The sequence below is a fragment of the Drosophila subpulchrella genome, chromosome 3R, assembly GCF_014743375.2.
Source record: "Drosophila subpulchrella strain 33 F10 #4 breed RU33 chromosome 3R, RU_Dsub_v1.1 Primary Assembly, whole genome shotgun sequence".
NCBI lineage: Eukaryota > Metazoa > Arthropoda > Insecta > Diptera > Drosophilidae > Drosophila > Drosophila subpulchrella.
The window spans coordinates 10,075,251-10,089,829 of record NC_050609.1 but is presented as its reverse complement, the minus strand read 5'-3'; the positions used below and the strand labels follow the sequence as shown (position 1 = coordinate 10,089,829).

Genomic DNA, 14,579 nt, shown 5'->3' with positions numbered 1-14,579 from the left:
ACTTCCAGACGCAATCTTCTTCGTATTTGATTTACCTCACTGGGGCTTATTTACCAAGAATGATAAACAGCAAGATAAGAGAGGACAAGTTGGAAACGCTTGTTTCACGAAGCGCTGTGCCGATCATCGATCTCGCCCATTGCGGTAAGTTTCCACATCCCATCCCATTTAAATAAATTGAGTTTAATAGGATTAAATTATCTAGAAGAATAATATAGTGGGTGACGTGTTGTCCACAAAAATTCACCACCATCCCTAACATCAATATAGTTGATAGGGGCATTTTTTAGGGCGAGCATTGATAAGCCCTACAAATGTTGTTAAATTATGAGTGTTGCACAAGTAAACCATACTAATGATTTCTTTAACTTTTCAGGCAAGTCTCTTGTCAATCGGGTGGGTCAGCAACTGCATAAGGCTTTCACTGAAAAGGGAATTGCTTTCCTGGTTAACCATGGGATAGCAGAGGACAAGGTAAGTTAGCCCAACCTACCATCATTATGCTATATGCTATATTTTCTAACATTTTCTTAACACAAAGATCAAAGCTGTGTGGGATCAATTTGACAACTTCTTGGATCTGCCAGCGGAGGTTCAGGATCGCTACAGGCGAAGGGATGGGGTTAATTATGGATATGTTAGTCCGGGAATGGAGCGATTTGATGGAAGCACTCCAGAACTCCGCCACACCTACAATATTTGCAAGCTGGATGAACAAAATATTCCAAGGGAGCCACTGCCGGAACTCGCAGAAGACATTACGACCCTGTGCAATGATTTGAAGGCCATGTCTTCGTTTATTCTGAAGGCCATGGAGGTGGCCCTGGAGATTACCCCGTCCTTCTTTATCAACAATCACTCACAGATGTTGGAGGGAGATGATGTCAATATGAGTACCCTTAGGATGCTTTACTATCCGGCGATTGTGGACGATGAACCGGGTCAGAGTGAGGGTGCCATTCGTTGTGGCGCCCATGTGGACTACGGCACCTTTACCCTCCTCGCCCAGGACTCTGAAGGTGGCTTGGAGGTGCAACTGCCGGGCAGCGAGAAATGGGAACGAGTGGGCCATCTACCTGGAGCTATACTCATTAACGGCGGGGAACTACTGTCCATATGGACAAAGCAGCGTTACCATGCCCTGGTAGGTTATTTCTGAACTGTGGGAGCTTTTCCTATTTACTTATGATAACATACCTCTCCAGCCTCATCGCGTCGTTATACCCGAACAAGATTATATACGAACTCGCGGCAGACATTCCATTGCCTATTTTTGCCATCCCAATAATACGACCCTAATATCTCCCAACGATATCTTGGGTGAAGACAACAAACAGAGTGAAGACAAGTAAGTTTTGTTACATTTTATTTAAATACTGTCTTGTATATCTTTTTTTCCTAACCCCAAGAGTATACACTGCCTATGAACTGATACAGAAAAAGTTTAATGACACCTACGGTCAGCGATCTCAATAAATCAACGAATCTGGGGCAAGCGATTATTGCAGCTGTAGACACATGCCAAAGTCATTAGGAATTGTAAACAAACTACAATTTTTGAACAATGTAATAATGCAATGTAATAAATTCAAAGTTGAATAAATTTTTGAGTTTTATGTTTTAAATAACGGGCTTTACATATTACAAAAAATTATTTGAGCTCAGAATCTTCCTTAAAAATAGTTATACTATTTAAAGTTTTAAATTATTTCTTATAACGTCTTTCCATTGTTTAAAATTTCGAAATGTTACATCCATTGCTAAGTGTAAAATAAACCAGTTTTAACATCCAAATGTTAACGGATTTTTTACACGATCTTTAGAGACTTGAGGCCCTGTATAAATATCGATAGACCCCACAGCGACTACCGATAAGCTCAATATCGTTTTCGAACTGGATCCGATTCGAAACGACCGAAGATCGCGGATCGCGAATGTTTTTTGAGTTGAGACAGACGCCGTTCCTCTCTGCGCTAGTTCAGGTGTATCTAGGTTAAATTCGCGAGTGGAGTGTGTTACAAAATGATGGAAAGTGTGCAAAAAAAGCATCAGAAAGCGATACGAAAATTGACTAAGTAGATTGTTGGCCAACCGCTGTGTGCTGTCGTCTCGTCGGGTCGGGTGTTCGATGAAAAGCGAAACCTGTGCGAAAAAAGAAAGCGAGTTTTCACTGTAAGCAATATACCCTCGGTTTAAATCACAACATTTCAGCTGAATAGGCGCTTCGAGTAGTTTTAGTGAGGCATAGTGTTTTTGCAACGAAAGGCGAGGAGAACGCTTACTCACGCCCCGAGTATACATATATATGTATATCTATAAGCCCCGACCCCGAACCCTACCCCCTAAAAACCGATCCATGCAGACTGGCAGACTGAGAGACCAGACTTTGTTCATCCGGCATTTCCTGAACAAAAACCGCTTGGCAACAGCCACGATCGATCGCTCAGCTGGTTTATTTAGGGGGTGAAATGAAAAGAAAGGCAGGAGGGCTCACACCTGAGATCCAGTGCCGTTAAACGGCCAAACGGGATCTGCCAGATACAACAAACACAATCCATAAGATGCAAGATACATGCCAGAGCAGCGGACTCACACCGCAACCAGAGTATCTGTATCTCGTATATACTTATATGTACATCTGTTCATCTGTGTATATATGCATGTGCTCGAGCCACGTTAATAGCCATCACAAATATTGCAAAAGCAAACCGAGACGGGGCTACCTGTTGACGGCTTTAGATAGTCTCACCTTTCGGCCCTGCTCACCATAAGCCGGAATACCCACTGTGGTTTCTCGAGTACGTAGCTCTAGACCCCCGCCAAACCCAAAACCCCTCCCCAGAACGACAAGTGCTAATTTAGTTATCACAATTTTTGATTTGATTAAATTTTATCTAATTGCGACGCACATGCAGGCATACACCTCATACACCTTATACACCTTTCGCAATCAGTTGGTTTTTGCAAAATAAAATCGTAAAGTGAGGCATAAGTGTAGCCAGTCGGGTGCGATAAGCGTTGGAGCCCAGAACTTAGAACTTAGAACCCCCTCCAAAAAAAAGAAACGGCTGAACAGTTCGCTCAAGAAGCGCGCCGCGATTGTTCGATCGCCTCTCGTCCGCCACGCGCCCTTCTAAAATCACCAATCACCCAATCAGCCGTTCGTATTTCGGATTGTATTGGATCGTAAACCCCAAAGAGCCCCCCTCCCTTATCCCCAATTCTTCTGTCAAAGCGTTTGCTCGCTAGCCAAACAAAAACAATAGCCCGTTGCAAAAACAAAATACGAAAATTTAAACAAAAATAAAAACACTCGGATGCGCGATTTAATTGTTTGTTTTTCTTTTCGGCCGGCATAACCAGTCTAATAATCAAATTCTGTGCGCTGCTGTCATTCAGTTTCATTTAGTCTGCCATCGCTGGAAGTGCACTTCGTCCCCCCCGGATCCCCTCAGGGCACCAAGTTCCCTAGTTTGTGATAAAGATAAAGCGAGCACCAGTGCGGCGAGTGTTCGATTGCTCCGACAATCAAAAACCAAAGAACTTTAGACATCGAAGACCCTCTGGAAAGCACGCGAAGCACACAGACACCATCACTCGCACAAAATGATAAAAACAAAGAGCAGCGACGACAAACTCGACACGCTCCTCTCGCGCAGCGTGGTTCCGATCATCGATCTCGCCCACTGTGGTAAGTACCCCCCATCTGGGTATACACATATGTATACTGTGGTGTTCCCCCCCTTAAACTCCACCCCATACCGTCCCGTAAAACATGGGCTGATCGCCACTCCAACTCGTTGCTAGGCCAGCGATTTCAGCCAGCATTCATATTCACATTCGTATATACACAGAGAAAAAAAGGCGGGACCTGGCCATCAATGGGCAGGTTTTTCCATTCAAAAATAACACTTATCTGCGACTTGTCTCGAAAAGGTGAAAATGATTAGGCGGTTCCGGCCACGATAAAATCTATTCCACTTTCGCACGTCTAAATTTGTTATGAAATAGAAACCATCTGTGCAAACACCACCTAAAAAAGTAAATTAAACTTTTTTCTATAATATTTTTTTTTACGTGTAGTTTTAAGTTTTTATTGCTTATATGTTTATATGACTCTTAATTCTAAAGTTATTACTGACATTATAACTATAAGAACTGTTTAATTTGTGTTTTACCAGCAGTATATATTTACTGGTGTGAAGCACAGAGAAGTTTTTAGTGTTAAAAAACTCAGATATAAAAATTGAAATTCCCATGAATTGGGACACAACAAAACAAAATGGTAAAAATCCGATGATTCATCGACTCGCAAAATAATGGACCATAAACTTATTTAACATATCAAAGTGTTATATTTAGCTTTTTTTTGAATTTTTATGTTCCAATTTATGCATTCAAATTTCACGATTTAATTAAATGCCATGGAGTGTAGGATTTTTATAAGATAAAGCTCATTTCAGTAGCAAAATCAAAAATAAATAATCTATTGTTATTATTAGGTTTCTCTCTGTGCACTTGAAAACTCCGCAGTCAGCTGGGCTTAATTAAGTGCAGCCGTCATTGAGTCATCGACAGTTCTGTTTGGCTGACTATTCCCAATTGTTCAGGGCTAAATGGGCACCCATAATGGCAGTTACTTAATTTTGCCCGAAGTAACTACGTCGTAGTTAATTAGAAGTAATTATTGACTTGTGCAAACCGACACCTGATCCCTGGCAGCTGGGGTTCTCAGGGAATACAAATGAAAAATGCAAATGTGATCTGCAAGTTAGCTAGGAGAAATCTGAATAAGAAATTACGTAGAATTCGTACCTTACCGCCCGAAGTGGACTAATTGAAAGTAGATAGTTAATCTATGGAGTACTTATAAGCATGAAACCCCGGCCAGTATCACGCTATTGAAGCCTGTTATTTTGGTGCGATTTCTTGGTATAATAAATCATGAGTAATGTCTGAGTGATTGCTCTCCAAATTGGCGCTGTTTAGGCTTGCCTTTGTTATACTATAGATCATAGTAGATGTGACAGAGTACTTTATAAATTCAGTTATACATATATCGATCGATCTGGTGTTTTATAAATATTGATGTGCACATATATAAACTTATAAATAATGTATATTATTAATGGAACTCTACCAGCTTTGTGTGATAAATAGTGTGGCTGATAAATGCAAGACGGCTGTAATTGAGGTAGTGCAGCTAGTATTATCTTTAGGATCTCTTAAGGGAACTATATTTTATACTTATTTTAATGTTAATCTTGTTTTGTGTCTGTGCTGCCCAGATTACTACAAGAATATGTGGATAACCTTTAAGATACCTGGGTTCAAGTTCGTATCACCAGATTTAATGGCTTTGTTTGTTCTGCTCAGCGTTTCTTCTGCCCTTTTTGGGCCAACCCAAAATTTTCCATTTGCCTATTTCGGAGCCGTGCCCATTGTGTTAACTGGGTCTTTGCCGATACGTGACACAGTTTCTCCTTCTCCAGAAGGTAAAGAGTTATAATGCGCCATGGAAAAGTGGCGCATACGCACTGCCTGCTTATCTGGCCGTAAGTTTCGTCGAGGGCTCACCCAGTGATTCGAGTTCGGTTCGAGTACAGTACAGTAAAATACAGTGTGGCCTGGCCTTGGTGGAAGCACTCTCTTGACCTTCTCGCCCATTCAGAGCCATTGACCCCCAAAGCAGCTAGAAGCAATTAAATCGCTGCCTTGCGGCATTTTTATGTCAACGGAACTTCAATTGGATTTTTTCTTGCCTTTGTTTTGTTTATGTTTTTTTTTTTTGTGTTTTATGTGGGCCCCTTAGAGGTTGGAGAGTTTTTTGAACTACATATATATATATTGGAACTTGGACTTGTGGCATGTGTGGAATGTTTTGATATCTACGCGCCCAATGTCAGTAAGTTCAGAGCGGAAACTCAAACAAAACGCATCAAAATATTTTCAATTGTTTGAGTTACGAAACCTGATTTTGTTGTGAATGCAATGAGCATTATTTAAACGCTGGTTGCAGCTTTATTTACACACTGCCGGTGACCAGTTCGGAGTTACCTGTTTGGAGTTACCAGTTTGGAAACGGCCATTTCGTGACGCATCTTGTTTTGAGACTTTGGGGATTCACTCCACAGCGTCATCGGCGGACCTCGCCTTGCTTTTACTCGGAAATAACAAGCGGTACTACCGAAATCCGTACTTCGCAGAGGGGCCAACGGCAGCTCGGGCATGTTAAGTAGTTGGACTTTTGCCACAACCAATCGAAACCAGCTTAAACCTGTTGATTCTTGGCTCGGCTGACGTGCCTGGCGCTTGGCTTAATGGCCACAATCGCGTTTTGCCTGTTTGTGGCCATCTGAAAATACGTAGAAATCGCCAGCGGATTTCTCTTGACCCCACAAATTGGTTAACGCCACCTGAATTAAGTTCTCTTGACAAATCAAATTGACAGCTGGCCAAACAAATTGGCAACCTTCAACACATTGATGCTAAGTTTAATTCACTGGCGATAATGTTATTCTGGCCAATTATCCCGATGCCGTTGACTCCTGTCCGCATATTTCAATGCCATGGAAATTATTTTTCCATTAGCCCGACATCTGCAAGCCATTTTCCCCTCGTTCCCCATTTAAACCTCATTCCAATAGCCGCAATTCAGTTTCGCTATAAATAAGTTATACTGCACAGCCATATTTCTCGGCGAAAATTCCGCAACTAAATTGCCACGTACATATATAGGGGCTCAAATGGGTCTATAAATATTGAATTGAATTAAATCAACCGGGCGATTCGAGTGGGAATTCGGAATCTATTTGTGGATTATGTTTAAGGGGTTATTCCCGCATGAGCATATGGAAATTCCAATAGCTACAAAATATCTGCAGAACAAATTTAAGAATTTAATTAACATATTCATATGGAATTTTCATAACACAGTCCCATTTTTCCAAGTGGACCAAGAGTTCATTTGCCCATTGCAATTAAATTACAAGTATACAGAATCAAATGGCGTCGAAAACAAACTATAGAAATGCTTAACGCGTGCCCGCAATTTATGTCTGACCATAAATGCATAAAAGCCAATCAATTTCAGCAATAAATTTGTACAACCAACGCCAATCAAATAGGAAAACACAATAAAACATGGGGAAAACAAGTCGAGACGTCGAGAAATTCTGGCAGATGATCTTCGGGCGACTTGGCCTCCTATATGTACGAGTGAATCGAGTGAATCCACTGACTCAATTAGCTAAATTAGCGACAAGTTAGCACTGACAACTAGCTGGCTGAGTACCACAAAAAATGGCAAATTGAAAAGCGACTCGCATCCCAATTGCCGCCTAATTGAATTGCATGCCAGCTGAAAACGAGAATCCACACGGAAAATAACAAAATACAACTGGACCGCCGACTAATGAAAACGAAAGGCGATCCGCTGGATGGGTGGCGTCAATTGGAATCATTCAGTTCGGTTCGCCCGACTGACCTCACAGCCACCTCATCAGTATTCCGCATCATCATCTGCCTGCCAGTTGGGCAAATAACAATGATATTACGAGTACGAGTACGAGTACGAGTACGAGTACTTCCCGCCTGGCGACAGAGCTCTCGTTTTACCCGGAATGAGAGATGATAAGGTGGCGTAATTGTTATTATTTGTGAAATGCTAAATGCTGAAATTCTAAAAACCCTTATCAGTGGCCGGTTTCAGTGCGTCACTGGCCGCATCGGGAGCTGAGGGCAGGCAGAAGCCAGAAGGTAACTTCCCCCATAGGGAAACCTATTTATAGATTGCGCATACGCCCGGTGTGACACTGTGACAGTATTTGATTACTTTGCATTCCCCGATTTCATTCATGACTTGTCCCCCGGTGAGTAAGTGCAAGGTCTCTGGCCAGGGAAGTTCCCTTACTACCCTTCCTGCAGATATCAGCTATCTATATCTGGTTGAAAGTCCATTGGTGGCGCACCAAATGGTTGGCGGGGTGGAACATTCCCACTTCCGTTGCGGCTTTTCCGCGCATTTTCTATTTAATTTTCCGCCGTGCATTGTCAATGCCGCCTTCGTTGCATTGAAATTGATTGCATTTACCTTTATTGCATTGGGCTATTGCACATTATCATGTTCGCATTTTGCCTGCCATGGCGGCGATAGTGGGTTATTTAAGATTCCAAGTACCCGATTATCTCGTCCAAGTGGGGGACTTACGTGTTTTGTGGCCGGCGCGTGGATATAAACGCCTTTTATTCACACTTCTCAATGGCCCATGACATTCAAATCAACGGCCAAGTGCTCGCGATACAGTTATTTATTGCCCTTGGCTATGGAGTGAATAATCTGCCATAAACAAGAGCCATACTTTATGATGGCCAGGTGGAAAACAGTTCCAAGCAGCCATAACCGGACTACCACAAAACAATTAGCGATTGAGTGGCGGTTCCGCCGGTTATTCCCACGCCGACTAATCTCTTTTTTATCCCGATCTTTTTTAAGGTATCGAGGAGGTGCCGGTCAAGTCGGTGGTCAACCGCGTGGGTCACCAGCTGAAGAAGGCCCTTTCCGAGAAGGGCATGGCACTGCTGGTCAACCATGGCATATCGGACGAGAAGGTAAGACTAAGGGATGTTTAAGAATACAAATTTAAATAAAATATATGGGTTCAGTTTGTTAGCTTTCAAATAATTTGATTAAAGGAATTTAAAGCGAAAATAAATCAGTATAAATAATAATAGTACACATATATAATATTTAAATTACCACTTCCATAAAAACCAATTCCCTTGAAAACGATCTCCAGAGAAAATTAAAATGTTTTGGTTGCCCAATCAAGAAATTTTATTCTCTGATTTTTAGCTTAAAAAATCCATAACGTCAAAACCTAACCAGCTATCGGTAAATCTAAAATCTCAGTATGAAAATATATATGCTTTTCATATCAGCATGAGCAGTTAAAATTAATAGCTTCTATTCCAGGGGGAACCCTATCTCCATAGAGATTAAACTATAATAAAATTTCAATGTTAATGGTCCCGTATTCCCAAGAATCGGTGAAGATAAAGAGCAAATTTAGCTAACCATTTAGAACGTAGGTTGTAAATTTCCAAAAGCATTATTGCTTAATCTGAATCAAAATATTTTATTTAAAAAAGCCATATTAGTATTCTGTTAAATTCACTTTAAATGACTTAAATAAATCCACCTAATCTGGACTTTCCTCTTCCCACATGGAACAGCTCAAGACTGCCTGGGATCACCTGGATGACTTCGTGGACTTGCCACCCGATGTGAGGCAGCACTACATACGCGCCGAGGGCGACAAGCACGGCTACGTGAGTCGTGGTCAGCAGCGCTTCGATGGCAAGGCCCCGGAGCTCCGGCACGCCTTCAACATCAGCACACTGAACGCCCAGAATCTGCCCGAGGAGCCGCTGCCGGGATTCGCGGACCACATCAGCACCCTGGCCACGGACTTCAAGGCGCTGGCCAGCTTCATACTGCAGGCGCTGGCCGTCTCCCTGGACATTCCGCACACCTTCTTCCTCGAAAAGCACTCGCACATGCTGTCCGGCGACCATGACAACATGAGCTCCCTGCGCATGCTCTACTATCCGCCCATCGTGGACGACGAGCCCGGCCAGAACGACGTGATCAAGGGCCGCTGCCAGTACAGCTACCAGCGGTGTCTGTCCAACCAGCCGGACTTCCGGCCGGAGCACAATCCCCGCGACGAGGACGACCTCAACGAGGTGGACGGACCCAATGGCCAGCTGTTCGAGCACAAGCTGGGCAGCGGAGCAGTCATCCAGTGTCCACCCCACGTGGACTACGGCACCTTCACCCTGCTCTCCCAGGACTCGGAGGGCGGTCTGGAGGTGAGGCTGCCCGGCAGCGAGAAGTGGAACCGCGTGGGTCACCTGCCCGGATCCATTCTCGTCAACTGCGGCGAGATCTTGAACATCTGGACACAGGGGCGATATCCCGCACTGGTGAGTAGCTAAATAATTTATTAAGCCATATTAAAGACCCCTTTGTTAAGGAAGTATCTTCAAGGATTATAATGTAATGGTATTTCTTACCATCTCTTACCAAAGTAGCTGTAAAACTGTTTTTCTTATCATTACTAAAAGCAAGCCAACTCTTCTATTCTTTTGAATACAGCTAAAAACATAGAGTTCCAACAATACAATACAATATTTATTTAAAAAGCTATAAATATGTTTAAACAAAGTGTTAGTAAAGGTGTAAAGCTATTTTTGTATGGAACTAAATCCTAATCGATTGACTAAATAACAAGTTAATGTTCCTTATTGCTTGTTATCAATATAAGGATAGTTAAAAACCATAAATAAAATAAGTTTCAAGTTGGTGTAGCCCCTTAAATCCTATACAATTGATGAAATCCTCTCTAATCTATTTTATTATCCCCCCAGCAACACCGTGTGATTATACCCGAGCAGGAAACGATTCGGGCCCGTGGTCGGCACTCTATAGCGTTCTTCTGCCACCCGGACAATATAACCATGATATCGCCCACCGATCTGCCCAATCCAGATGCCGCCCAGGACAAGGCGTGTCTCAAGCAGCGCAAGAAGTCCTTCAAGGCGGCGAAAGAAAGGTGAATTACCACTCTAGTTTTATTACCATTTCCTGTACTAAATCGATTTGTTTTATTACTCTTTTTTGGCTTATCACCAACGATTGGCGACCGTTAAATCAACAGAGTCTACAATGCATATCAGTTAATACAGAAAAAGTTTAGAGATACGTATAGCAGTAACAACCACTCATAACGACCATAACCCGTCGGGCCATCCATCGCATCTCTACCTGAACTGGAATGGAGTTCGTCGTGGGAACGGATGGGATGGGGAAAATGAAAGGCAGCAACTCATATGATGTTTTGAACCTTTTTATTATTACCTTTACTTTTATTCCATACGATTGTAATTGCTTCATTTCATTAATTTATATGTATCGAGATACTATATACAATACATGCATACACCGTAAACATATCCCTTTGTATAATAAATATATATGTATAATTTAATATAGTTTCCACTGAAAAACGCACATGTTAACATTTACTTAAGTCGAAGGGTTTCGCCTAATGTTTTGCTGTTCGTGAAACTTGGAAGGTATCTGAGTACAATTCCGAAATTGACCGACAATCGACCACAAGATCCGTGCTAGTTGTTTTTTCCTTTTTTTGTGGTTTTGTAAATATTTTTCACAAGTTAATTAACATTTTCGTCTTGCTGTCACTTTTATTTGCATTTTATATTTAATGCCATGTGGCCGAGTTACGCATGAATATATGAGTTTCGCATTAATTTTTCATTACCTCTATGTGGTCTGATTTTAAAATTCTCTTTTATTTATTTTTTGCTTAACATGGCATTGACTTCAACTATACACATGCATAATACGTACAATATTCAACAATTATTTGACTACCATTATTATTAGACACTCAGTTTGAATTTCTGTTACAAAATAAGCTTCAGCTCAGCGTTTCTGTTGGACATTTAATTTGTTTTGGCTTCGAGTGTTTTGAGTGCATCTGAATCGGTAATTTCATTTGAACATTGAGCCTCTTTCAGCTTTAAATGGTTATGTCTTAGGTACCTTGTATCTCTACTCGCATCGTAAAAAACGAAATAAAATGAATCAGTCATATAAGATCGCAATACAGTCGCTGGCAGAAGTAATTTCACAAGTCATTGTCACCCATGGGATGTGGGGATTTATCTGGAATGTGCGTGAATTGTCAACTTATCTGGGATTGCATCATGGAATGACTCGTCAGCATACTTTTCCAGGCGATTGTAATCGTCGTGAGCTTTACCTAATTGCCATAATTTAATTATTTACTTTTCGACATTTACGCGAACTGTTTAGTTTGTTTTTATTCGAGAGTCACATGCTCCCATGAGTTGACATGCCAATTTGCGGTTAAACTAAATCGTATTTTTGTTAATTATGGCTGTTTTTGTTATTGACGCTGTGATCCAGGTGGTTTACGGACACGTGCCATACTTCTCCGGCAAAACACTTTAATTTATAAGGGTATCAGGGCTATTGAAGTGTGGAAATACTTTTGTAAATCATATAATGTTTTAAATTCTGATGCTGAATACTGTTTGAAAATGATAATTGATGAACAACTTAACAAACTATGTGTGCTTAAATTTTAATAAACATATTTCATATGTAAGCTATAAATAGTTCGAATTATTTTTGTATGACTTCCACAAATCTTAACTTTTTTTGATTAAACACAGCGGTACTTCAAAGATATATACTCGTACTTCCTCGTTCAACGGATGCACCTTCTACTAAAGTGCAACGCACCTGGAAACACTTGTGGCAACAAAGAAATCACTTTTGTAACCAGAAATAAATATTATAAAGTTATTTTAGTCCAGGCAAAACTGTTTTAACTTTAAAGAGCATTCGTGTTTTGTACTTCAGCTTCTTATCATTCGACGTTAATTTAGTTAACAATATTTGGCTACATTTCAAATGTTATCAACGCTGCTGACTGCCAACTTTTTTGTGGGCGTTCCGTAGTTTAAACAAAGCGTCGAGAGTTAAATAAAGCAAATATTGACACGCCCACTGTAGGGCGGGGAGAAGTAGGGTGTAGTAGGGGTAGTCACGCCGACAGAGACGGCAGATGCTCATTTGTCGACGGCGGTGAGCTCTTAAGCCGGCGCTTTAAATAATGACTGTGAATCGTAAGAAAAAGTCATCGTTTTATATATATCGTATATATATTCTGCAAACAATTTTAGCCAGCTTTCCGCTAAAAACACCTTTGATTTATGAGCGCAATTGCGGTGACAAATTCGGCGAGGGGGCGTGGCAGTTACTGATAATTTCTCTTATATCTCCTACTCAACTAATTTCGAGGCGAAAGCGAAAGTCAACTAAACAGGCTTGGAGTCTGGAGATTTAGTTTATTGTGCTTCGTTAAGATTGTCCAGGCAAGAGAATAGCGATATAGGAATTAGTCACACTTGCTCAAAAGATTACAAAACAGTTCCATGAATGTCGGTTGCATCTATTTGCAGAGAGGGAGGTACACATGTACTTAGCTACAGGTATAGTTCGTATATAATATATAGCTCTAGAGCGCTAACTGGACTACAACAACAGTGTGGGACTCAAAGTCGGGAAACATTAAAGTTGAGGCTAAAAGACCCAATGGATATGTTAGTCGTGCTTTAGCTTCTATGTTTTATATCATACGAATGAATCTTTTTGTTTGGTTATGTATTATGACATATATAATTTGATTTTGGTTAAATGAACTAGATTATTTTAATGTCTTGAACGAATCAAATTATCTTTCTCATTACTTTTTAAAGAATCGAGAAAGTGAGTTATGCAAAAAATAAGAACGCGTTCCTAACATTAGTTGTAGGTAACTAACAGTAGATTTAAGACCTGGTTGAATGCTTTGAATATCTAAAAAACGTGTAATTCAAATGAGTCACTGATTACTGGCCAGTCTTTATTCGCTAATCGAATAAATGTACAACAAATATTTGGAAAGTCGTTAACGTCAATTTAAAATATTAGATAAAACAATAAATATTGAAGTCCAAACTTTTTGCATGCGAACATAACATATATTTTGCATAAAAAACCTTTCAACCAGACCTTTAACCTACTGTGAAACTCTAGCTTTTCATTTACTTTTTACTTTAGAGTATTATTTCAAACCCTGCATATCGCATATTTAGTTTTTTTTTTGGTTTAACATCTCGCTTTTTATATACGTATATCAAACATTCAATTCATATATCTATTGTTGCATGCGCATTTATAAACATCTCTTTATGAAATTTCTGACTCCATGACACGTAAATAAGTATGTCGAAATATTTCTATTTGTATTTCAATTCATTTTGCACGTTAATTTGCTGTTGTTGAAGGCTTTCTATAATCTGTGGGATTGTCGTATTGTTGCTGTTGCTTTAGCTGTTTTATTTGTGGTTAAATTCTTTTTAGCCCTCTTAGCAGCCATTTTGAGGAATGTTTTTTCCACCTATCGGGCAAATTTATTTGTAAGCTGGCAATCTGGTTTCTGGAGAACACTTGGAGTGCACTGCGCACTCATGAACAGACGTTGTGAAGCACAGGAGTTGAGATCAAGTGTGTACGCCATGGGTGTAGGTAGATCTAGTTGGTGTAGAGGGGGTGCAGCTGTTGCATCTGGGCGTCCGTGGTGGGGGTGACATTGACGGCATACTGGCGGGCCCGCATCACGCTCATGTGGATCTCCGACGAGGCCGTCGAGTTGATGCAGTTGGGCAGCTCAGCGGATCCGGAACCGGCCCGGGCTCCATTGGTTCCCCGCCGACTGGGACCGCCGAACTCCAGATCCCGGTCGTCGTCCCGCCCCCTGTTGCGTCGACAGAAGTAGAAGGCGTAGGGAAAGAGGCTCTGCGGGTAGAAAACAGAGCCATACTATTAGTGGATCCACATAGTCTCGCCTGTTTTCGTTAGAGTACGCTATGTAACTTAATAGAGTTAGCTCGCTACTGTACAGCACTCAGAGGTTAAGCAT

The 14,579-nt window shown here is 41.1% G+C and overlaps 3 protein-coding genes across 5 annotated transcripts in view; 2 read left to right on the top strand and 1 right to left on the bottom strand.

Moving 5' to 3' along the window:
* The first annotated feature begins 18 nt into the window (after nucleotides 1–18).
* LOC119563269 (UPF0676 protein C1494.01) lies at nucleotides 19–1,569 on the top strand. Its single transcript, XM_037876589.1, has 5 exons — nucleotides 19–144; nucleotides 377–474; nucleotides 542–1,144; nucleotides 1,206–1,348; nucleotides 1,410–1,569. Exons 1-5 carry the CDS (start codon nucleotides 60–62, stop codon nucleotides 1,474–1,476), a joined length of 996 nt encoding a protein of 331 aa, XP_037732517.1. The 5' UTR covers nucleotides 19–59; the 3' UTR covers nucleotides 1,477–1,569.
* Nucleotides 1,570–1,919: 350 nt separating this feature from the next.
* LOC119547713 (UPF0676 protein C1494.01) lies at nucleotides 1,920–11,016 on the top strand. The gene is made up of 6 exons (XM_037854690.1): nucleotides 1,920–2,172; nucleotides 3,400–3,691; nucleotides 8,495–8,610; nucleotides 9,235–9,987; nucleotides 10,432–10,616; nucleotides 10,722–11,016. The coding sequence occupies exons 2-6, from the start codon at nucleotides 3,607–3,609 to the stop codon at nucleotides 10,789–10,791; spliced, it is 1,209 nt and encodes a 402-aa protein (XP_037710618.1). The 5' UTR covers nucleotides 1,920–2,172; nucleotides 3,400–3,606; the 3' UTR covers nucleotides 10,792–11,016.
* LOC119547698 (octopamine receptor beta-1R) overlaps nucleotides 10,895–14,579 on the bottom strand; it is a 27,427-nt gene continuing 23,742 nt past the window's right edge. For 2 of the 3 annotated variants that reach the window (XR_005219242.1, XR_005219243.1), the window contains one exon: nucleotides 14,322–14,455. Coding sequence is in view for 1 of the 3 variants with exons in the window: in XM_037854673.1 (XP_037710601.1) it covers nucleotides 14,192–14,455 (264 nt within the window). In the remaining 2 variants the exon portion in view is untranslated. Of the gene's footprint in view, nucleotides 14,456–14,579 lie in introns of all 3 variants that reach the window. The other variant, XM_037854673.1, reaches the window with a different exon arrangement.

Coding starts and splice junctions, on each gene's coding strand:
- LOC119547713 (XM_037854690.1), top strand. CDS start 3,607: ATGATAAAAACAAAGAGCAGCGACGACAAACTCGACACGCTCCTCTCG. Junction 3,692..8,494: donor CATCGATCTCGCCCACTGTG/GTAAGTACCCCC, acceptor ATCTTTTTTAAG/GTATCGAGGAGGTGCCGGTC. Junction 10,617..10,721: donor TTCAAGGCGGCGAAAGAAAG/GTGAATTACCAC, acceptor TTAAATCAACAG/AGTCTACAATGCATATCAGT.
- LOC119563269 (XM_037876589.1), top strand. CDS start 60: ATGATAAACAGCAAGATAAGAGAGGACAAGTTGGAAACGCTTGTTTCA. Junction 475..541: donor ATGGGATAGCAGAGGACAAG/GTAAGTTAGCCC, acceptor CTTAACACAAAG/ATCAAAGCTGTGTGGGATCA. Junction 1,145..1,205: donor AGCAGCGTTACCATGCCCTG/GTAGGTTATTTC, acceptor ATACCTCTCCAG/CCTCATCGCGTCGTTATACC.